This window comes from Hemiscyllium ocellatum, chromosome 36 (genome assembly GCF_020745735.1).
Source record: "Hemiscyllium ocellatum isolate sHemOce1 chromosome 36, sHemOce1.pat.X.cur, whole genome shotgun sequence".
Classification (NCBI taxonomy): Eukaryota; Metazoa; Chordata; class Chondrichthyes; order Orectolobiformes; family Hemiscylliidae; genus Hemiscyllium; species Hemiscyllium ocellatum.
Window position 1 is genome coordinate 7,581,774 of NC_083436.1, and position 23,351 is coordinate 7,605,124.

The following is a 23,351-nucleotide window of genomic DNA, read 5'->3' on the forward strand; positions in this document are numbered from 1 at the left end:
TTCCCCAGATCTTTCACTGTCATGTTGTAGCAAGGCTCCAAAAGCTTGAACTTCCAAATCAACCCGTTGGCCTATAACCCAGTGTTGTGTGATTTTTAACATTGCCCACCCCAGTCCAAACCGACAGCTCCACATCATGTTTTGTTAGGAGTTTGATGGAAATGGTGTAAGATTCTGCAAACTGTCTCCTAAGGTACTATGCTTTCAAAAAATAATTGAAACGACCAGGACTATGATGATCAAGTGAAAAAGTGGGATTGACGGCATTGTGGAGAGCCACCATTGACTCAATGGACTCAATGCTTTTCATTTTGTACTGGAAATGGTTCAATGCCTCTATGATAGTTATTCCAATTTTACAAGTTGCCACATTCACCACCTTGGCTCACCCAGATTAAAAAGCCAGGGGCTTGGACACATGCTGCAGTACCACAGCTCCTCCAACAGATATTTCATGGCCAGATATTATGAAACTTGAAAGGATTTAGAAAAGATTTACAAGCATGTTGCCAAGAGTGGAGAGTTTAAGCTTTAAGGAGAAGCTGAATAGGGGCTATTTTCCCTGGAATGTCGGAGGCTGAGAGGTGACTTTATAGAAGTTTATAAAATCATGAAGGGCATGGGTAGGTTAAATTGTCAACATCTCTTCCCCAGGGTGGAGGAGTCCAGAACTAGAGTGTGCAGGTTTAAGATGAGAGGGGAAAAATTTAAAAAAGGACTTAAGGTAATATGTTTTCACGGACAGGGTGGCGTGCGTGTGTGGAATGAGCTGCTACAGACAGTGGTGGAGGCTGGTAGAGTTACAGCATTTAAAAGGCATCTGGATGGGTATATGAATAGGAAGGGTTTAGAGGGAGATAGGCCAAATGTTGGTAAATGGGACTAGATTAATTTGGGATATCTGGTTAGCATGGATGAGATGGACTGAAGGGGGGTTGGGGGGGGGGGGGGGGTCTGTTTCCGTGCTGTACATTTCTGTGACTCTATGACTCTACAATTGACTGTATGAAAACCTGCTGGGCTGATTGCTTGTTGTGGGACTTTCCCTCCCATTCTAAGTCAATGGCATTGGGATGAGATGGCAGAAATAATTGTCCACTTGAGGACCTTAGTTCACTCATGGGCAAGTTGGCAGTCTGACTCTCCCCTGATCCCCCCTTCCCCCCACCTTCAGCCAGTAAACCTGTGGAGCTGGATTTGTCAATCCCACCTGCCACAGTTTCAAACATGCGGTGGGGAATGGTTTCCCGACAATCAGGCTCCGGAGAATGGCAGTGATGGTGCTGCCTCTGATCCTGATTCATGTTATCATCATGTGAATGGGGGTATCTAGGGAGGAGCAAGGACTGGGGATAAAGGAAGGGAATGGGAGGAGGATCTCAGAGGAGAGGGCAATGGGTTAAAAAGATATAGCAGGGCTCTCAGGGAGGAGTCTGCAGGGGAGGAGCTTGATAGAGGGGGATTTGATGGTTGAGGAAGTTGAGCTGGAGGGGTATAAGGAGTATCTGGGTTATATCTGAAGAGTCTGTAGGTAGTGATCTGGGGGAGTGGGAATATAGCAATATGAAACATGAGTAGGGCAATCAGCACCAGGAGCCTGCACCTTTCAGAGTGATCACGGCTGATCTGTGACCTAACTCTCTCTACCTGCATTTGGTCCATATCCTTGAATATAAATTTATCAATCTCCGATTTAAAATTAACTACTGATGTAGTATTTGCCATTAGTCGTGGAAGAGAGTTCCAAACATCTGCCATGTTTTGTATGTAGATATTCTTCCTAAAATCATCATGGTCTGCTGCCAATTTTTAGACGATGACTCCTTGTTGTGGAATCCCAGTGGAAATGGTTTATCTTTACCGAGCTGTTTTTTCATAAAACATAGGACAGTGCAGCACAGGCCCTTCAGCCCTCAATGTTGTGCTGGCCTTTTATTCTACCCTAAGATGAGACTAACCTACCTACTCTTCATTTTACTGTCATCCAAGAGTCGCTAAATGTGCCTAATGTCTCTGACTCTACTATCATTGCTGACAGTGCATTCCACACACCCACCACTCTCTGTATAAAGAATCTAACTCTGACATCTCCCCTAAATCTTCCACTAATCACCTTAACATTATGCCCCCTCATGATAGTCATTTCCACCCTAGGAAAAAGTCTCTGGCTATCCACTTTAACTATGCCTCTCATCATCTTGTACACCTCTATCCAGTCACCTCTCATCTTCTTCACTCCAATGAGAAAAGCCTCAGCTCCTTCAACCTTTCTTCATAAGACATGCCCTCCAGTCCAGGCAGCATCCTGGTAAATCTCCTCTGCACTCTCTCTAAAGCTTCCATATCCTTCCTATAACGAGTCGAACAGAACTGAACACAATGTTCCAAGTGTGGTCTAACCAGGGCTCTACAGAGCTGCAGCATAACCTCGCGGCTCTTAAACTCAATCCCCCTGCTAACAAAAGTCAACACACCATACACCTTCTTAACAACCCTATCAACTCAGGTGGCAACTTTAAGGGATCTATGGAAGTAGACCCCAAGATCCCTCTGTTCCTTCACACTGCCAAGAATCCTGCTTTTAACTCTATAATCTGCATTCAAATTTGACTTCCAAAATGAATCACTTCACACTATTCCAGGTTGAACTCCATCTGCCACATCTCAGCCCAGCTCCGCATCCTATCAATATCCCATTGCAACCGACAACTGCCCTCCACATTATCCACTATTCCACCGACCTTCAAGCCATCTGCAAAGGCATTAACTCACCCTTCCAATTCCTCATCCAAGTCATTTATAAAAATCACAAAGATTAGAGTTCCCAGAACCGATCCCTGCGGAACACCACTGGCCACTGAGCTCCGGACCAAATACTGTTAATTTCTTGGAGACTGTGATCAGATCATATCTTAACCTTATAAATTCTGGAGAAAACAGCCTAACTTATATTATCTCTCTTCAAAATTTAAACCCCGAAGTCCAGATATCATTCTCGTAAATCTACAGTGTACTCTCTTCCAGGCCAATATATACTCGCTAAGATGTAGTGCCCAGCTCTGCTCACGGTATTCCAAGTAGAGTCCAAACAAGGGTTTTGCACAACTGCAGCATAACTCCTGCACCCATGTGCTCCAGTTCTCTCGATTTAAAATTCTATTAGTTCTCTGGATCATTTTCTGCATCTGTTAGCGTCATTTTAAAGATCTATGCACTTGAACCTATAAGTCTCTTTGGACATTTGCTGTATTTAACTGCATACTGTCAAGAAAGTACCCTGATTTATCTTTTCTCAGTCCAAAATAGATAACCTCACACTTCCTCACACTGAACTCTATTTGCCACAGTTTTGTCCGCTCACCTAGTCTGTCAATATACCGTTGAGATTTCCATGCTAGCATCTAAAACATCTTTGTGCCATCGGTAAATCTGGATATATGAGTTTCTATGCCATTATTCAAGTTTTTAATAACTAAATGTAATAATTGAAGCCTTAACGTAGATCTTTGCGAGACAACACAGGACATATCCTGCCAATTTGAGTACTTATCCATTATTGCTATTTTTTGTTGTCTACCTGTTGACTAATTTCCTAACCCTGTCAGTAGTTTGCCCTTAATTCTATGGGCTTTTGCTTTAGTTAACAAACTCTTATGAGAAACTTCAGCAAATGCCTTCTAGAAGTCCATATCAACAACATCCATAGACATTCCCCTATCCACTACCTCAGTTACCTCTTCAAACAATTCAAAGGTTTGTCAGGCATGACCTGCCTGTCATGAATCGGTAACAATAACAAAACTTGCTGAAAAACTCAGCTGGAAAAGCTCTTCAGTTCTGAGGAAACATCACTCGACCTGAAACATTAACTCTGCTTTCTCTGCACAGATGCTGCCAGGCCTGCAGAGCTTTTTCATAATTTCTGCTTTTGTTTCTGATCTCCAGCATCAGCAGTTCTTTGGTTTTTATTTTGAATCCATGTTGGTTCTCCTGATTAACTATAATTCCTGGTTTTCTTCTTTCTTCCTTCCTAAAAAGCAAAAATGTAATTTTTTTTCCTTATAACACTATGGAAGGATAACTCTTTTATCTAGGGAACTCTGAAAGATTATAATTGTAGCATCTACAATCTACTTCTCTGCTTCCTTTCATATCCTTGGATAGAAACAGTCAGGCACTAGGGATTTTTCACTTTTTAATTCCATTGAATTCCTCATTATCCATGTTTAAGTAGATTAATTTCATTCATGGCTTTGATGGGGAAAGAATTTGAGTGGGCGGGACTTTAGCTGAAGTGCAAACATGTTCAGTTTCACGAAAGGTTTCTCTCCATGACAATTAACAGGTTTTCTTGTGCTAACGTTGCAAAATCCACCTCATTAATTACACACGTGCCCTGTGGCACCCCAATCATCTGATACTAGCTTGATTCTCCCATTCACCGCAAGGAGAGATGTTTATCACTGCTGAAATATTGCAGGATCGCTGGATCTGTGCTGCTTTAAAAGGTTGCTTCGCCTCTTAGTCAAGTGCAGATTGGATTACAACATTTGCCCCATGTATGGCAGATAAGGGAAAATTGGTTCCCACTTCATGGAAACGAACCCAAAGGACAAGGTGTTGCAGGGAACCAGGGAAAGAGGCCAAACACCAGACCATGCCTGTCTGGTCTGAGATTAGGTAAAAACAATGACTGCAGATGCTGGAAACCAGTTTCTGGATTAGTGGTGCTGGAAGAGCACAGCAGTTCAGGCAGCATCCAAGGAGCAGCGAAATTGAAAGGCAGTGAGCCTGAAGCGTGGAGAGATAAGCTAGAGGAGGGTGGGGGTGGGGAGAAAGTAGCATAGAGTACAATGGGTAAGTGGGGAGGGGATGAGGTGATAGGTCAGGGAGGAGAGGGTGGAGTGGATAGGTGGAAAAGGAGATAGGACATGGAGGTCCTGGGCCTCCTTCACCGCCGCTCCCTCACCACCAGACGCCTGGAGGAAGAACACCTCATCTTTCGCCTTGGAACACTTCAACCCCAGGGCATCAAGGTGGACTTCAACAGCTTCCTCATTTCCCCTTCCCCCCACCTCATCCTAGTTTCAAACGTCCAGCTCAGCACTGTCCCCATGACTTGTCCGGACTTGTCCTACCTGCCTAGCTCCTTTTCCACCTATCCACTCCACCCTCTCCTCCCTGACCTATCACCTTCATCCTCTCCCCCACTCACCCATTGTACTCTATGCTACTCTCTCCCCACCCCCACCCTCCCCTAGCTTATCTCTCCACGCTTCAGGCTCACTGCCTTTATTCCTGATGAAGGGCTTTTGCTCGAAACGTCAATTTCGCTGCTCGTTGGATGCTGCCTGAACTGCTGTGCTCTTCCAGCACCACTGATCCAGAATCTGTTCTGAGATTACCACCAGATCAGCACAGTCTGAACTGTCTAGAGTAATGCCCCAGCACTATAGGAGGAAGGTCAATGACCTTTTCTATTCTGCTAAGATAAGTGCCACCATCTTTTCACTGCTATGTTACATTCACTCTATCTCTGCTTATGCACCTGCCTCTCACCAAGTCTCATGCTCTTCCACTCTCAGTAATGAATCTTCCTTCACCCACCAAATGTCTTTTGAGGAAGAGACTCTCAATGGCTCTGAGAGAGAAAAAAAATGTTTCTTCACTTCAATTTTCTATGCATCCCCCCTTATTTTAAAACTATGACCCCCTAGTTTTAGATTGTCCCACAAAAGGAAACATCCTTTCAACATCCACCCAGTTAAGTCCCCTCAGGGGCCTTATACGTTTCTATTAAGGTAGCTCTGGCTCCTCTAAACTCCAGAGGATGCAGGTACTCACTAAACAACCAACAAGAGTCAGATGCATTGTTGACATTCATACACTCCAAAGCACCTTCTAGATATAGATTTGCTTCACTCAGCCGTTAAGTCCTTCTTCTGCCTTCTCCAGTGAAAGTCCGAAGATTTCCACTAACCATGTTGCATTCACATGTGAGGAACATCAAAGGATTGGAATAGGTAATGGAAGACAGGAACTAAGGCAATCACTCTGGTTGACTTTGGTATATGATTTGACATGATTTAATTTGTACATTTAGCTAGGCATATTTATTTTATGTTTGCCTTGTGGTCTATCTGTGATGGTCAGTGACCAAAGGACGTTGAAATGCCATTTTTTCATGTCACCTGCCTCTATTCTGAGCCCATCTGATCCAATCCAGCTATTGAGGAACCATTCCGAGAATTTCTTTTTGTTGCTGTATAAGGCAGAATTAACTTGAAAAATACATGCGTGTATGTAATGACCCCCTCCACCATGGGGAAACTAGTTAGCTCACTCTCCTGGGCAAAAGAGAATGGAATATATTTAGATATTTTAGAATTAGAATTTAGAACCAGGTTTATTGTCACTCTCGTTGATTTAACTCTCACTGAATAAAGAAACTCAGTAACTTCCAAGAGACAACAGTGATTGGTAAACTTCAAGTTGTCACAAATACCTCCAGCTCCAACCTCGACGGTGTCAGATGCATTCTTGCTCATTCCCACAATCACCTTCGTGGTTACAGGAAATATTCTTTTTGCCTAAGGTTGCAATTATGGGTGCTGTGGTGACAGATTTTAATAATGAGCACATATCTCTGAGACATTGTCCCCCATTGGGATTCATGTGGGTGAATTGCTCTCTGAGCATGCTGGGTGATGAGTCCTAAGAATGTGCTTCCTCCTCCTCTATCTTGTTGCAACCTGTCCTACCCTGCGTGACCCCTCAGTTCATTCCAATAGTAATGTTTACTGGGCATCCATGCCTAGGGGCAACTGGTTTATTCAGAACTCTTGAAATCAGCAAAGGTCTCTAGGTATCTGCGATATTGAATTTCCTAGAAGATGCAACTTCTTGTAAAACTTGCAAATTTAAACAAATCACCAAACCACCAGAAACTTGTGCAATTAAACTATCAAGCAAAAGAAATCAGTTGGCAACTAACTAGGACTGCAGGATGGGATTGGTCTTACCTGCTTGGAATGTATTCAGCTGTGGGACACTAAAAGAGGGCATTAATTGGAGTACTGAAGAGTTCTTATGATGCAGTGGTAGTGTCCATTCCTCTGGACCAAGTGTTCAAGTCTCACCTGCTCCACAGGTTTGTGATAGCATCACTGAACAGGTTGGTTAGGAAAAATAGATTAATAAAGAAGCTGGAACACTGAGGTAGTGTCCCTATCCCTGGATAGGAAGGCCTGGGTTCAAATCCCACCTGTTCTAGATACGTGTAATAACATCCGTGAACAACTTGAGTAGAAAAACAGTTTAAATAAAAAGCTGGCGCTCTGCTCTCCAAATGCATTGTTCATTGATTAAAGCCATAATCCATCTGCTCTGCATCATTCTTGTGGTCATTGACTGTGAACGTACTCATATCCTCACAAATGTGGAAGCACAATTCACTCTAAGTAAGTGCATGTGTATGAGTCTGTGCATGTATGTGTGTGCATATACATGTAGATCTGCTTATGTGTTTTTATGCACATGAGTGTGCTTGTATTCTTTTGTGTGTGTGTGTGTGTGTGTGCATGTGCGTGGGTTTATGGAGATTTGTATTTGTGGTGCCAATGTGCTTATGAGTTTGTGCATTTGTGTGTGTGTGTGTGTGTATCTGTGTGTGCATGCGTGTTTCTGTGTGCTTTTACATGTATGTGTGTCTCACTGACACTATTTCGGAATTCTAAAGTCATTTCCATGACTTCATCTATATTAAAATTTATTCCAAATTGCACATCTCAAACTCCTCACACTTGTTGTACAAATAATTTTTTAGTAATAACATTAATGAATGGATCAAACAAGCTTTCAACTAATTGACTGAAACAAAAGAATAAAATGTGATTAAGCTTACGAAGTAGAACATTTTGTCCAGGCACTTGAATAATAAACAGACTAGTCAACAAATCTGTAGATGAATCGCATAATGCAATTTCCTCAGATTTGCTTGGTCATAGTATATTATCCATTTCAACTATTCATTTAATTGTGACACATATTAGATTGCATGACCATTACACATCATGAATTAGTAATTCTTATGGAATTTTCAGTGTGTAACTTGTGAAAGGGAGACCTAGTGACAATATGAATTAGAAAGGAAATGATATTTTTGCATTGCAGGAAGTTTTAATGTAACTGAAAGGGATTGTGTGCTGCTCGGGAGTTAATTGTCAGAAGAAAAAGGAAGAATAGCAGAAAGCCAGCTTCAACCCACCAACTAGCAAGTTTTAATTAGGTGGGACAACAACTGTATAACCAACCTTCTCCTATGTGTTTGCATATTAAATTCATTAATGAGGCTGGAAGCCTCAGAGCTTACCTGCTGCACAGGTTAAATTCTGGTGGCAACAACTTTGGGGAAAACTAATGGATAGACCTCTTTCAGACACTCTCAAGCTCTTTCACCTTTTGGATCCCAACTTTCCATTCAAATCCCTCTCTACCCTAATCAAAGATTCTTGCCCCATCCCAGATGACGGTTACACCCCTCCCCTTGACAGCGGAGCCCCTCAGTGAATGTCTACTCTTTCTGGAGCTCACTTTCCCCTTCACTCCCTCCCCTCCTCCAAACAGAGTCTCACCAATGGGATTGCTTTAGATTAGATTAGATTACTTACAGTGTGGAAACAGGCCCTTTGGCCCAACAAGTCCACACCGACCCGCCGAAGCACAACCCACCCATTCCCCTACATTTACCCCTTCACCTAACACTACGGGCAATTTAGCCAGGTCAATTCGCCTAACCTGCACATTTTTGGATTGTGGGAGGAAACCAGAGCACCCAGAGGAAACCCACACAGACACGGGGAGAACGTGCAAACTCCACACAGAGAGTCAGCTGAGACGGGAATTGAACCCGGGTCTCTGGCGCTGTGAGGCAGCAGTGCTAACCACTGTGCCACCATGCAGCTGTGCCGCCTTGTATTCTTTCATGTCAGGACTGTGACATAACTCATCCTGGCATTGAATCCCATCTACAGAAATGGAATCATTGTGGGAATAGCAATGGAACCCCTCCTTCAGAGCAATCTTTCCAAATGGAAGCTATAGCTATTAATCAGGTTGACTCCTGGGCTGAGAACATGCCAGTGATGGAAGACACAGATATGAAGTTCAGCGTTAGGAGGGAAAGATAAATTTCTAAGTTTCAGATTCCTTTTGAAACATCCTACACCTGACATGTTTCAATGTTGAAATCAAGTTGTTGACAATTCTGAACAATTAGTTTGAAAATATAAAATAAAATCAACAAAATAAAGCTTAAAAATCACTATAAAGCAAAATTGAAGTAGAAAAACGAAATGAATAATGAATAATAGTATAAATATTTTAAAAATAGATTAATCACTGTGGTAAAATTACTTTGTCACAGGCACTCAGTTCAGTGACGATTAAAAGACCCATTTTTAGGGCGCAGTCAGGAGTGGTGGACATTGGAATGTATCTCAAGTAATACGCAACCACTTGGCAAGTCAGGAAATGCCTGTACAATGTTGCTGACCGAGTTAGACATACATTTGATCAAATAGAACAGGGAATGTGAGAAAGGCTTGGCAGATCCAATAGATTCAGGCTGGCATTCATTCTTTCGATCTGAGGAAAGACAGGAAAGTAACAGTGTGCCCATAAACATCCTCAGGAGAGGCAGATTGTCAGTGACCATGAGGTAACTGCTCAGTTAAAGTGACGTCTATCTTTCTGCAGCAGAAGTGTGTTTGGCCCATACTCCAGGCGTCGAAGCTGTGAAACTATCGTGGGTCCTAAGCTGTCCTCCCCCCTCTAGCCTGTTCGGTCTGGATTCAAGTCTCATTCACCCTGGAGTTGTGTTTTTCATTCCTGATCAGGTTGATATTATAAGAATGATATGTGTTGCCTGTGCAGCCATCTATATCTTCTCTGTTTTGTGGATTCTGTAGGGTCTGTGGTCTTGTACGTGGGAGGGTATCTACCTTATGGTCTAATGGGAAGTGTCTTGTAAAGTAAATATACTGCATTTTTCTTGCTTCTCTGCAAATGAGTATGAGTATAGTCTACAGTACTACAATGATTGTTGGGAGGATCTGGCTTTAGGTCTGTCTTCCAGAAGATCCTATTATTCTCTCTCCCGTAGTCCTCATAACATCACTGCAGTGGGTGGTTCTTGTACCCAGTGAAGTATTAACCTTCTCAGACCTGTGTTTAACAATATTGACATGGGTTTTTCATTTTATCTCTGCATAACACCCTTTCAGGCAGTGGGTTTGTGATTCCCAATATCCTTTAAGTGCTAATTCTTCTCAACTCTTTTTTTGATTAGATTAGATTAGACTTACAGTGTGGAAACAGGCCCTCCGGCCCAACAAGTCCACACCGACCCGCCGAAGCGCAACCCACCCATACCCCTACATTTACCCCTTACCTAACACTACGGGCAATTTAGCATGGCCAATTCACCTGACCCGCACATCTTTGGACTGTGGGAGGAAACCGGAGCACCCGGAGGAAACCCACGCAGACACGGGGAGAACGTGCAAACTCCACACAGTCAGTCGCCTGAGTCGGGAATTGAACCCGGGTCTACAGGCGCTGTGAGGCAGCAGTGCTAACCACTGTGCCACCGTGCCGCCCACGTATCCTTAAATTTATGACTCCTCTACGAATGGAAAAAAATACCTTCCTATGCATCATATCCATGCCCCTTCTAATACTGTAAGCCTCTACCTCTCAACATTGGCTCTTCCAAGGAAAGCAGGCTTCGTCATTTCAATCTATTTTTACACTGCAGATCATCCAGCCCATGGCGTATCCTGGTAATTCTGAGTTGTCCAAACAAGTTTTATTAAGAAATGGTAGGATTTGGATATGTGTCAAGATTAGAGTGGTGCTGGAAAAGCACAGCAGGTCAGGCAGCATCCAAGGAGCAGGAAAATCAATGTTTCAAGCATAAGCCCTTCAACAGGACTCCGGATTTGGATATGTGCCTATCATTCAGATGACCAGCTGGCAACCCTTCACAGTCCTGGTCACACAAGTATCTCTGCACCACCACTCTAATATCTCCCCGTCACGCCCCCTAATCCCCTCACTACGCTGCGATCTTTTCAGTATTCCATCCCTCAACTGGTCTCACAGAAACCCCATCCAGCTGTACACTCACACTCATGCCCAACCAATCCCACAGCGTCGCCTTCCTTCCATGTCGAAGTTCCATATTTTATTTTGCTCAGAATTGGTCAGTCTGGTTCATGGGCAGTAAGCATCACGGCATTTGTATCACAAAAAAGACACAAAAGGGTTGGCATGGTGGCTTACTGGTCAGCACTGCTGTCTCACAGCACCAGGGATCTGGGTTCAGTCCCAGCCTTGCGTACCTTTCTATGTGGAGGTTGCACATTCCATCTGTGTCTGGGTGCATTCCTCCCATAGTCCAAAGATGTGCAGGTTAGATAGATTGGTCATGGTGTTCAGGGATGTGCAGGCTAGTTAGGTGAGGCATGGGCAATGTAGGGGGGTGGGGGGGTTGGTGTGGACTTGATGGGCAGAATGGCCTACTACCACATTGTAGCAATTCAATGAAAAGTCAAGGAAACTTATGCATGACAATGTTTTATCATTGAGCTTTTGGAAATAGGCTCTGTGTGAGCTTAGTCACGAAAGCACTTTCCTCACAGTTAAATTATGGAGCATTCGGTGGAAGTTTCAGGTTATTGTGTAACAAACATTGGTGTTGAGATGTTTAGCAATTTAATCGTGTTTGCTGAAATTGGTCTTTGGTCAATCAGATCGCTGCATTCAATATGACACATAAATGATTCAAAACCAAAATGATTCAAAGGTTCAAAAAAAGTTAACTTTTAACCTATTAGGCACTAAAGGTTGGATTAAATAGGTGTCGTTAAATACCTGGTTAAATGTTGATAAAATATGTTTGGAATTATTTATAAGATGATTCTATCATCATTTATGCCGTTTGTGTTTACCATCTGAGAGTTAAGCAGTAGCTGCATTGATGCTTCAGAATTTTGCCTTTACTTCATTTCAATAATGTTAGCAACATGTGTAACTTCAGATCTCATTTTTCGTTGATGTCTTGACAATATCCACGACACTCACTTGCAGGTCATTCAACTACTCAAGCAAATTTATTAGCCCCTATTTCACCTGGAACAAGTTGTAAATGAGATCTGTTAGTTTTTGGGGATATAGATTGGGTTGAGATATCTGGTTGGTGTGGACTTGTTGGACCGAAGGGTCTGTTTCCATGCTGTACATCTCTATGACTATGACTCTGTAATGGAATAGGAATTTTCACATCATTTATTAAGTTGTTAAGAAACAGGAGTTTACGTATGATGCATTTATTACTTGGACAGAAAAAGTATGTGACCCAGAACAGTTGAAGATGGTTCAATGATACTAGAGAAAGAATAGGCATTAAGTACACAGCAGCCAAGAGAGTGATGCTGGAAAAGCACAGCAGGTCAGGCAACATCCGAGGAACAGGAGCATTGACGTTTCGGGCAAAAACCCTTCAATGGGAATGATTAGGTACACAGCATGCCCATCTTAACAATGTTGTGAAGCAGCATCTTGCTTTCTGGCTGAAATGTTAGGGATCTCTTTCCTGGATCTTCACTCAATCCTTGCTGGTCCATCTTCCAACTGAAGAGGACAGCTCCCTGACAAGGACAAATCTCTCACAAGAACTGCCTGATGATTAATGACCTTTGTTGATAATCTTTATTTCTAGAAGCTAGTGGTTTATATTATGCCAATTAACAGTGTCATGGGGTATTTGAGGGATTTGAATCCTTCTAGCCAATGAACACAAAACAACTACTTACAGGAGGATAATCGTTGCCCCCTTGTCTTCCTTCATCAAAAGGTATGTTTTTATCAGTTTTTGGGAACAGAACTTTTATTTTTCAAAACGCTACATTGGGAATAGGATACAAATGAAGTCATATCATTCTTTGATGTCAATGCAAAGAAATACAGTGACCTCGTGATCCTTGCGCTCTTGACTGTAACTTCCTTTTGCTCTTGTTTATTGGGAAGTGTTTATGTCTGGGAAAAGCAGATAGCTTCTGTTATTGCAGTTATTGGAGATTCTGTGCTATGTGGGAAATACAAGAAAGAAAAATCAACTGTAAAAGGACACAATTCCCAACAACATCCAAAGAAGTGGGAATATTGGGAGAAAGGAGTTGACTGGCTTACTATGTTCACACGTTTTTTTCCTACTTTTACCTTGTATCTATTTATTATCTAGTTTTACCTACTATCTATTAATTGTCTGCTTTTTCTGAAAGTCTCTTACACTACACAAGCCTTTGAAGGAGACAACACAAATACTTTACATATTTCACATAAATCTTATTGGGCTGGGATCTTTTGCGGGGAGCAGAGTGCCACTGCCAGGGCTGAAGGTTGAGCTCATTGATCCTGCTTGAAGAGGTGGCAGGAGCCAGGATTGCACTGTGCTGGTGCCAGCCCTCCAGGTGACTCCTTTAATTAGGACAGCCAATCAGAGGTAATTGTATCTGTAACATGACTGTACATCAATGGCAGAGTGCTCTCAAATAGAGGTCTCAGGCCACCAGGGCCTACCTGCCTGGTTTTGTTGGTAGGGGTCACTGACAACAGGCAGCACTGAGGCCATGGAAAATGGCAGCTACCCTCAGGAGGGATGGCTTCTCATTGGGTCACGGAATTCTCAAAAACAGTTGGCACTCACCCTTGCACTAACCACCAGGATCTCGCTTGGTGATTTCCTCAAGCAGCTATAGGCCCATGCTGCTGGGAAAATGGCAGCGTAGAAATGGAGAGGCCCTTAAGTAGCTCAATAGGAATCCTGGCAGGCAGCTTATCTGCCACTTTTCCCATTATTGATCTCTCCTAAAAATATCCACATCATTTTCCTCACTTTACTGATTCCCAGCCAACTGGCAATGCCCTCAAAAGTTCTATTATCGAGTCTACTATTTTAGTGGACGTTTAGAGGAATATTGTATCAATACATTCAGCTTTCATCCACTGATTCCATTCACAAAAATACTTTGGTGTAAATCTTTGGAATTATCAGTGTTTACATTCTGTGGAAGCCAACGGTATTATTTAGATATAAACATATGTCAGGAATACAATAACAAATATACATTTGCTTTAAACATATCCTGAAAATGTGTTGCTGGAAAAGCCCAGCAGGTCAGGCAGCATCCAAGGAGCAGGAGAATCGACGTTTCAGGCATGAGCCCTTCTTCAGGAATCTTCTCCTGCTCCTTGGATGCTGCCTGACCTGCTGGGCTTTTCCAGCAACACATTTTCAGCTCTGATCTCCAGCATCTGCAGTCCTCACTTTCTCCTTTAAACATATCCTCACTGGATTACAACATTAATACTTATATCATACTGCAGCGTGCAGTGGAGGCCGGGACGCTAAATGTCTTCAAGGCAGAGATTGATAGATTCTTGATATCTCGAGGAATTAAGGGCTACGGGGAGAATGCGGGTAAGTGGAGTTGAAATGCCCATTAGCCATGATTGAATGCCGGAGTGGACTCGATGGGCCGAATGGCCTTACTTCCACTCCTATGTCTTATGGTCTTATGCCAGTCTTTTCATTACAGTTTTTAAGAAGATTTTTCACAACAATTTATAGCTACTTTAGCTAATTATGTGTAAAACAAAAACCAAAGTTTAAAAAACAAAACGCTTTAGGAAATAGATTTCTTCTGTATACATTTTTGAAGCAATCCATTTGAACCATGTTTTTCCCTAAAGTTTACACATAATATAGTTTACATGTGTGGAATGGTTTTGTGCCTATCGAACTAGTGGAAAGTTTGTATTTCACAACACTCTGGGAAATTCCTGGGAAGTTACATCATTTCATGTCATTGAATGACTGAATTCTGGTTATAAATAGAGACACCAGGCAATGGGGGAGCTAGATACAACAGCAGCAGAGCGCAGCAACAAGAAGAATATTACAACCATCAAACAAGAGAAGACAATGAACAGCAAAGTTACTCTTGCCATCTTGACTCTCTTCGTACTTTATGTGGTTTCTACAGAAGGTAACAAACACTCTGACTTAAAGCATTTATAAAGTAGTGATATGTTATAGAGCACATTTTGTATAAATAATTGACTTTGATGTCTGAATTAGAAAGTTGCTATGATACTGAAATATGCTGTGTGCAATCTGTAGTTTTAAATTATCAAACTTGTAACATGTTTAAAATGTGAGATTGCTAATACTAGATTGAATTGACACTTATACGAATTGCATAAATTCACAGGTGAATGCAAATAATACTAGATAAGATTTACACTTGAAATAATAGATGTTTTAGGAGCAATAATTTGTTCAATGTAGACTGAATAAGCCTAGGGAATCGTTCGGTAGTTTGTAACTTGAGAAACATGTTCAAAAGTGTTCATAAACAGGCTTGCATTTTTGTTGCTGAGATACTAAGTCACAATAGCACCTTTGATGAAGCACCATCACTATAAAGAAAGCCTTTCAAGTGAATTGATAAGGTGCAATATATTTTGTACTATCAAAATTTATTAAAATTATAATTAAAATTGGAACCTTTTTTTACATTATATTGAGGTAATACTATTCAGTATGAAACCATTAGGGTGGCACACCTTTAGACATATCAATTGGCAGCTCTTTTGACCTGGACAGTGAATAAAGGAGAGTGGAGGAACTGACCCCAACACCAATGTACTCAAGGATCAAAACAGAAGGAAATACATTGACAGGTTTTATTAACAATGGATGTTTCACAGGGCAGGAATGAAAACACATCTTCTTTAAGGTGAATTTTTCTCCCCAGGCTAGACAGCTGCTCACATTTCAGAGACATATATGCCAAAGCAAAGTAATCCTAATTAATAGATAAGAAGGGTCAAGCTTGATGTTATTTTGTTATTTACCCGATGAAGTTTAGTTGAGGACAATGTGCATGCTTACTAATTTCAAATAGAGCAGTTTCCTAGTTGTATCTTGCTTTGATTCACCAAACCGTTAATTGGACTAACTCCTGGACAACTGAAAGTAAACATTTGTGAGGATCATAATAATCAATTTATACAGAATCTGAATGGCAAGTCTTGAAACTTAACTTTTGACTGTGAGGATCCCATTAACCTGACAGAATTTCTAATACAGAGCTGAAATTTGCAAACTAAGTGAAGAAATAAAATATTAGGCAATGGAATTTTAATTTTCCTGCAGGTAAACATTACAAATGTTAAAGACTTCCAGGTCATGTGTACTTTATGCCTCTTAGTGCAGTTTCATTTCATCCTTCCAGAATACCAACTCTCCTCCCCTCTTCAAATTCTCCTAAAAAGAGCACAAAAAGTTTCAGTTTACTATCTTGGTTGAATTTCTTCATTAGTCTACTGATGTGTTGCCATATATTGCACAGTCAAATCCTGATTTGGGGATCAAAGTTACCACCATCAGACCCAAAGGCAACAACCTCCATAAATGAGAGATTTACTCTCATTGTTGTCCACACAACAACTTTATTCTTTGACTTTCATTTTGAATGATTAATGCTCAATGATCTGAAAAATAAAGGCTAATAATTGGTTAGCATCTATACTACCATGGAGAACTTTGAAATGTCAGTTTCTAGCAGTGAGTTATCACTTTGTCTAAGAATATCATTATATCTATACATTAACAACTAAAGTTATGAATATTAATTTTCTGCATTCTGTTTTTCCCACAGCTGCATCTCTTAGACACGCAGCAGTGAGCTTGCGATGCCAATGCATTAAAACAAACTCCAAATTCATCCATCCAAACCATATGGAGAATATTGAAATCATTCCAAGTGGCCCACATTGTCCAAATGTTGAAATCATGTAAGTTTCAATAACATTGATTATAGATAAACCAGGAGGAAGTGAGGAGTGCAGATGCTAGAGATCAGAACTGAAAATGTGTGCTGAAAAGGCACAGCAGGTCAGGCAGCATCCAAGCAGAAGGAGAATCGACGTTTCGGACATGTGTCCTTCTTCAGGAATGAGAAGAGTTTTTTCCCTCCCTCACCTCTCCTCATTCCTGAAGAAGGGGTCATGCCCGAAACGTCGATTCTCCTGCTCCTTGGATGCTGCCTGACCTGCTGCGCTTTTCCAGCAACACATTTTCAGCTATAGATAAACCAGTTGTGTATGTACACAAATTTAAATGACTTTTATTCATTTTTGAATTGCAAAATAACAGAACATTAAATAATTCTCTTTTTTTTTCAGTGCAATCCTTAAAAGTGGTTCCCCAGTGTGTCTGAATCCTAATGCTGTTTGGGTGAAAAAGATCATAGAAATCATGACCAATAGGTAAGCTTTGAAATGCAGTTTGTGTGAAAGCAATACATCTACCTTAGCTCTCCAAAACGTAGCAAGCAGCACAAAGGGAAGGAGGGGACTTAATATATGAGATAGATTTTTATCTTCACTGTCGGGACAGTAATCCAAAAATTCAAATTGAACTCCTATTAGAGAACCCATCTGATCATGGGAAATGAAAATCAGGCAGATTTTGTTAAAGAGCTATTAACTTCCTTCATCAGACACTTCTAACTGGTAATGGTGAAAGTCTGTATTATTGATTTGACAAGTAATCGATAAAATCATAGTTTACAATTGCAAAAAAGAGATTAGAAAACTTGAAATGAACAAAATGCAGTGGTCAGAGAAAGCATATTGGACAAATGAAACCTTAGTTCAAACAATTCTTTCTGTACAGTGGTGAGGGAGGGAAATTACAATGTAAACAAAACTTTCCAGATTAAACCCCAATAAGGACCTCCTCAGGTATTTCATCAACAGTTTGAACAATAAGCCTTTTTTTTAGTTGGCAATATGCCTTAAAGTGAAATTCAGCAGGTTACCTCTTGTGGTGTGATTGTAATTCTGACCCATTTCTCATACACCCATTCCCATTACAGTACTTTGTGTACAGTAGAAAACTGGCTTAGATCCAATTTATGCTAATATTGTCAAAGTGCTTTGATGTACTTTTATTTGCTTGATTTGAAAAAGCTTTACATCTCAGCAATTTTCATCAGGTGAAAATATATTTCGTTGCTCCTTCCTCAATCTAACTGACCAATAACGTACTGAACAACATTTTGCTCCTTAACTTCTATCAGCTAAACTCCAAGTGTTTGAATAATGGAAGAGATTTCAGAAACTGAGCTCGCACTCTCTTATCCAAAGAAAGTTAAGCGGTAGTTTGATTAACATTTTAATTTAGAATTTTGAAGGGAATTTGTGAAGTCAATAGAAAATCTTTTCTCATTGGTGGGATGATCTAGGACAAGGGACAAACTTTAATGTCTGTGCTGAGTATTCAAAAGAGAAGTTAGGAAACATGTCTTTGCATAAAAGTGTGGTGATGCTAGTTCAATTCATTTTTCAATCTGAAATTGATCACTGATCAGCATTGTTCTTCTGTTCTAATGAACTAGGACAGGAAACATTATTTAAGATATTAATTTAAGAAGTGGATTGCTTTTTTGAATATCTTTGGAATATGTTGCAGTATAATTGATTGTAATTTTGCACTTATTTCTGTATTTTGTATAGTTCCAAGAAGAATAAAGCTCACTGAGAGAAGCTCAAAGACTTGACTGCCAAGAATGTGACACATATTCATGCTGAGACACTGTTCAACTGCAGGAATTTGTTTAACCATCATGTTCAAGCCTGTTGTAGATCTCAGCAAGTGACTGTATGACTGATGAAAAACAGTGCATTTATAAATCATTGCAACGTGGAGTCAATCTACTGAGCCAATCCTTGTTATATTTATTTAATTATTAACTTATTTAACAATTTTATTATTGAAGAATTGGATGTGGTACCTCAAAAGCTTGTGGAGATGCTTCAGTGCAAGGCTGAAATAATTCACAATGAAATGGAGTAGTGGTTGAAATAATAAGCAGCGTCATAAACCGTTCACCCAGTATGTTTTGCTAATGCCCTGTCAGGAATTCAGGATTTAGATCTTCTCTTCACTGAGAGTTCATTAATCTGTATCATAATGCCAAGAGATTAGAAAATCTCCTGTTAAATTGCTGGTCAGTTTAGATGCTGCAATTTTTATCCTGTTATCATATTGTCACATGCTACATGTTAACATAAGATTCAGTGGAAATGAAGTTTACAATTTTGACATGATATATTGTCTGTATTGTAATGTTAAATCTTATTGTACTTTATTTAAATTGTCTTTTATTTATTTATGGTGTTTATTTTCTATGTTTTTATATTTTTCCATGAAATAAAAACATGTGTACGTGAAAAAAATACATTGTATTTTAATAGCAATTGTTAATTGATGAATATTTAAAACTAAATAAAATAATTTTATATATATATTTTATACATCAAATTTGTTGTCTCTATCCAAATCATAGAGCAGGTCTGAAATGAGAATTCAACTGAATGTTAAGTTACACCATAGGCTCAAGTCCCTTCCAGAAACAGGAACATATTCTAGGCTGACATTTCATTGTAACACGGAGGGAGTGTTGTACTGACAGGGATACATTCCTTCTAATTTAGTATTAAATCAAGTGCATGTCTGCTCTCTCACATGGACATGCAAGGGTCCATGTCATGGATCAAAAACCTGGGAATTCTCTAGTGCCCTGGCCAAATCCACACAAAACATCTAAAAAGTTGACCTGGTCATTTATCACACTGCTATTTGTCAGTTGTGTCAAATTACCTGCCACAATTTCCTACATTACAATGTGAGCAATACTTCAAAAGCAATTCATTGGCTAAAATATTTTAGGAGGTTCTGTCATCATGAAAAGTGCTTTAGAAATGCAGTTTATTAAAAATCAGCTAACTGTCGGTTTTGGGGAGTTTCGTGGAGGGTCTCACTCAATGAGTGTGAGTGAGTTATTCCACACAATTCCCTGCTGCTCATCTCATTAAGTACCCATTGTGACTCAATGACACAGCTCTCTCATGCTGCCATGCACTCACCACTGCATTTATGCTGTAGGTGCTGAATTTAAACCCTCACAGTACACTACATCAAACACTGCCAGCCTGAGACATTGCCTTTTTAAAGCAATGAGATGTGGGTATCACTGGCTATGTTAGTGATTGTCCAGCCCCTAATTTCCCTGGAGTTGAATTACTTGCTTGCCCATTTCTGTGAGCTGTTAGGTGTCTACTAAGTTGACATGGACCTTGGGTCACATGTAGGCCACCAGGTTTCCTTCCCTGAAGAACATGATCAAATCAGATTGGTTTTGAGATTAGATTAGATTCCCTACAGTGTGAAACAGGCCTCTCGACCCAACAAGTCCACACCGACCCTCCAAAGAGTAACCCACTCCCCTCTGACTAATGCACCTAATACTACTAATTTAGTATGACCAGTTCATCTGACCTGCACACCTTTGGACTGTGGGAAGAAACCGGAGCACCTGGAGGAAACCCACGCCGACACTGGGATAATGGGTAAACTCCACACAGACAGTTGCCTAAGGCGGGAATTGAACCTGGGATCCTGGCGCTGTGAGGCAGCAGTGCTAACCACTGAACCACCATAGCTTTCACAGCAATGGATACAGATTGTCATCAGGGTCATGTTTTTTATTCTAGATTTCTGTTGAATTCAGATTTCACATCATGGGATTTGAACACCTACTCAGGGACATTAAAGCCTGGCATTCTGGATTGCTAGTCTAGTTGCACTGCCAATCCACTATTGCTTCCTCACAGTCTGGAGCAATGTGCAGCAATGTCACAAAAAGATTAATAACCTTCTGCAATCTGCAAGGATAAGAGCCACCTCACTCTCACTGTATCTCTGCCCTTGCATCCATCTCACAACAAAGATCATGGTCTACCACTCTCAATATCACAAATGGCATCTTTCCTTATGGGTTCTTGCCCACCCTATTCCACCCAAACCATTCATTGTACTTCCATCTGCACTTGTGACTCATTTACACAGGACACCTCATCACTTCTCCCGACTGATGAAAGACCAGCCTTCTGACTGCTTCCCTTGACAGTTCATTCCTGCCAAACATGACAAGCTACCTGGCTATCTGTCTGTGCTAAAAGGCAGGGTTGAGCCTCAAGGAGAGGCTGAATAGACTGGAGCTATTTTCTCTGGTGTGTCGGAGGCTGAGGGGTGACCCTATAGAGGTTTATAAAATCATAAGGGGTATGGATAAGTTGAATAGCCAAGTTCATTTCCCTGGGTGGGAGAGTCCAAAACTAGAGAGTAGAGGTTTAAGGTGAGAAGGGAAAGATTTAGAATGGACCTAAGGAGCAATGTTTTTTAATGCAAAGGCCAAGCTTTCATGGAATGAGTTACCAGAGGAAGTGGTAGAGGCTGCTTATAATTACAACATTTAAAAAGTGGGTATATAAATAGGAAGGGTTTGGTGTGGGAAAGAAGGGTTTCACTTCATGGGGCATTGGCATCAATTTCAGAACAGGAGGGATTTGTACCAATGAGGCAGTCTCCACCTGAACTGATCTGGAACCAGTGGTTGAGCGAAAAGGATAACTAGGCTGGTCACTGGGACATTAAACGATTGAGTTGGAGGGAAGGGAAGGGGAAAGCGACAGGAAGTATGATGGTAAATAAAAAGGTAGACAGCAGGTTAGCATGTGTGCAGGAGGGTTTAACTACAAGGCAGACTGTGAAAGATGTAAAAAAGAAGGATATCTCAGGAGATATTATTAGAGATGCTGGAAATCATGAGGGAATGAAAACAAGCATAAGGCACTTTACTGAATGCTCATGGCATTCGTAACAAAGTCAATAACGGCACAAATCATTGTGAATGTTCATGATTGGGTAGCCATTACAGAGGAGAAAGTGAGGACTGCTGATGCTGGAGATCAGAGCTGAAAATGTGTTGTTGGAAAAGCACAGCAGGTCAGGCAGCATCCAAGGAGCAGGAGAGTCGACGTTTCAGGCATAGGCCCTTCTTCAAGAAGGGCTTCGGGCTTATGCCCGAAACGTCAATTCTCCTGCTCCTTGGATGCTGCCTGACCTGCTGTGCTTTTCCAGCAACACATTTTTAGCCATTACGGAGACATGGTTACAGGATGGTCACGATGGATAGCTAAATATCCAGGGGATCAGACTATCCAGAAGGATAGACAGGAAGGTAAGGGAGGTTCTATAACTCTGATATTTAAGGAAGATATCGGGGCAGTGTAGAGAGATTATATAGTTTCTATGGAGAATAAGGTTGAATCCATTTGGGTGGAAATTAGAAATTCTAAGAAGAAAATGTCACTGATAGGTGTAGTCTATAGGCCACCAAATAATAATACCACATTGGGCAGGCAATAAACAAAGAAATAAATAATGCTTGTAAAAATGGTATGGCAATTATCATGGGAGATTTTCATCTACAGGTCAATTGGTCAAACCAGCTTGGTCAGGGTAGCCTTGAAGAGGACTTTGTTGAATGTATCCACGATTGTTTTCGTGAACAGTATGTAATGGAAGGAAGGAGCAAACTATCCAAATCTGGTCCTGTGTAATGAGAGAGGAATAATTAATGACCTCATCATTAGAGATCCTCTTGGAAGGAACGATCACACTGTAGCTGAAATTAGAACACAGATGGAGAATGTGAAAGCAAAATCCAATATCAGGGTCCTGTGCTTAAACAAGGGACACTACAATAGGATGAGGGAGAACTTGGCTAAAGTAGACTGGAAACAAAAACTTTATGGTGGGACAGTTGATGAGCAGTGGAGAATTTCCAAAGCAATTTTTCAAAGTCCTCAGGAAAAGTATATTCCAGTGAAAAGGAAGGACTGTAGGAAAAGGGGTAATCTGTCATGAGTAAAAAATGAGGTCTGCAGATGCTGGAGATCACAGCTGCAAATGTGTTGCTGGTCAAAGCACAGCAGGCCAGGCAGCATCTCAGGAATAGAGAATTCGACGTTTCGAGCATAAGCCCTTCATCAGGAATAAGAGAGAGAGAGCCAAGCAGGCTAAGATAAAAGGTAGGGAGGAGGGACTAGGGGGAGGGGCGATGGAGGTGGGATAGGTGGAAGGAGGTCAAGGTGAGGGTGATAGGCCGGAGTGGGGTGGGCGCGGAGAGGTCAGGAAGAGGATTGCAGGTTAGGAGGGCGGTGCTGAGTTGAGGGAACTGACTGAGACAAGGTGGGGGGGAGGGGAAATGAGGAAACTGGAGAAATCTGAATTCATACCTTGTGGTTGGAGGGTTCCCAGGCGGAAGATGAGGCGCTCCTCCTCCAGCCGTCGTGTTGTTGTGTTCTGCCGG

At 41.2% G+C, this 23,351-nt stretch overlaps 1 protein-coding gene across 1 annotated transcript; it reads left to right on the forward strand.

Moving 5' to 3' along the window:
* Positions 1–14,521: 14,521 nt before the first annotated feature.
* LOC132833328 (interleukin-8-like) lies at positions 14,522–19,323 on the forward strand. The gene is made up of 5 exons (XM_060851501.1): positions 14,522–14,542; positions 14,960–15,110; positions 16,788–16,923; positions 17,314–17,397; positions 18,649–19,323. The coding sequence occupies exons 1-5, from the start codon at positions 14,537–14,539 to the stop codon at positions 18,671–18,673; spliced, it is 402 nt and encodes a 133-aa protein (XP_060707484.1). The 5' UTR covers positions 14,522–14,536; the 3' UTR covers positions 18,674–19,323.
* The last annotated feature ends 4,028 nt before the right edge of the window (positions 19,324–23,351 follow it).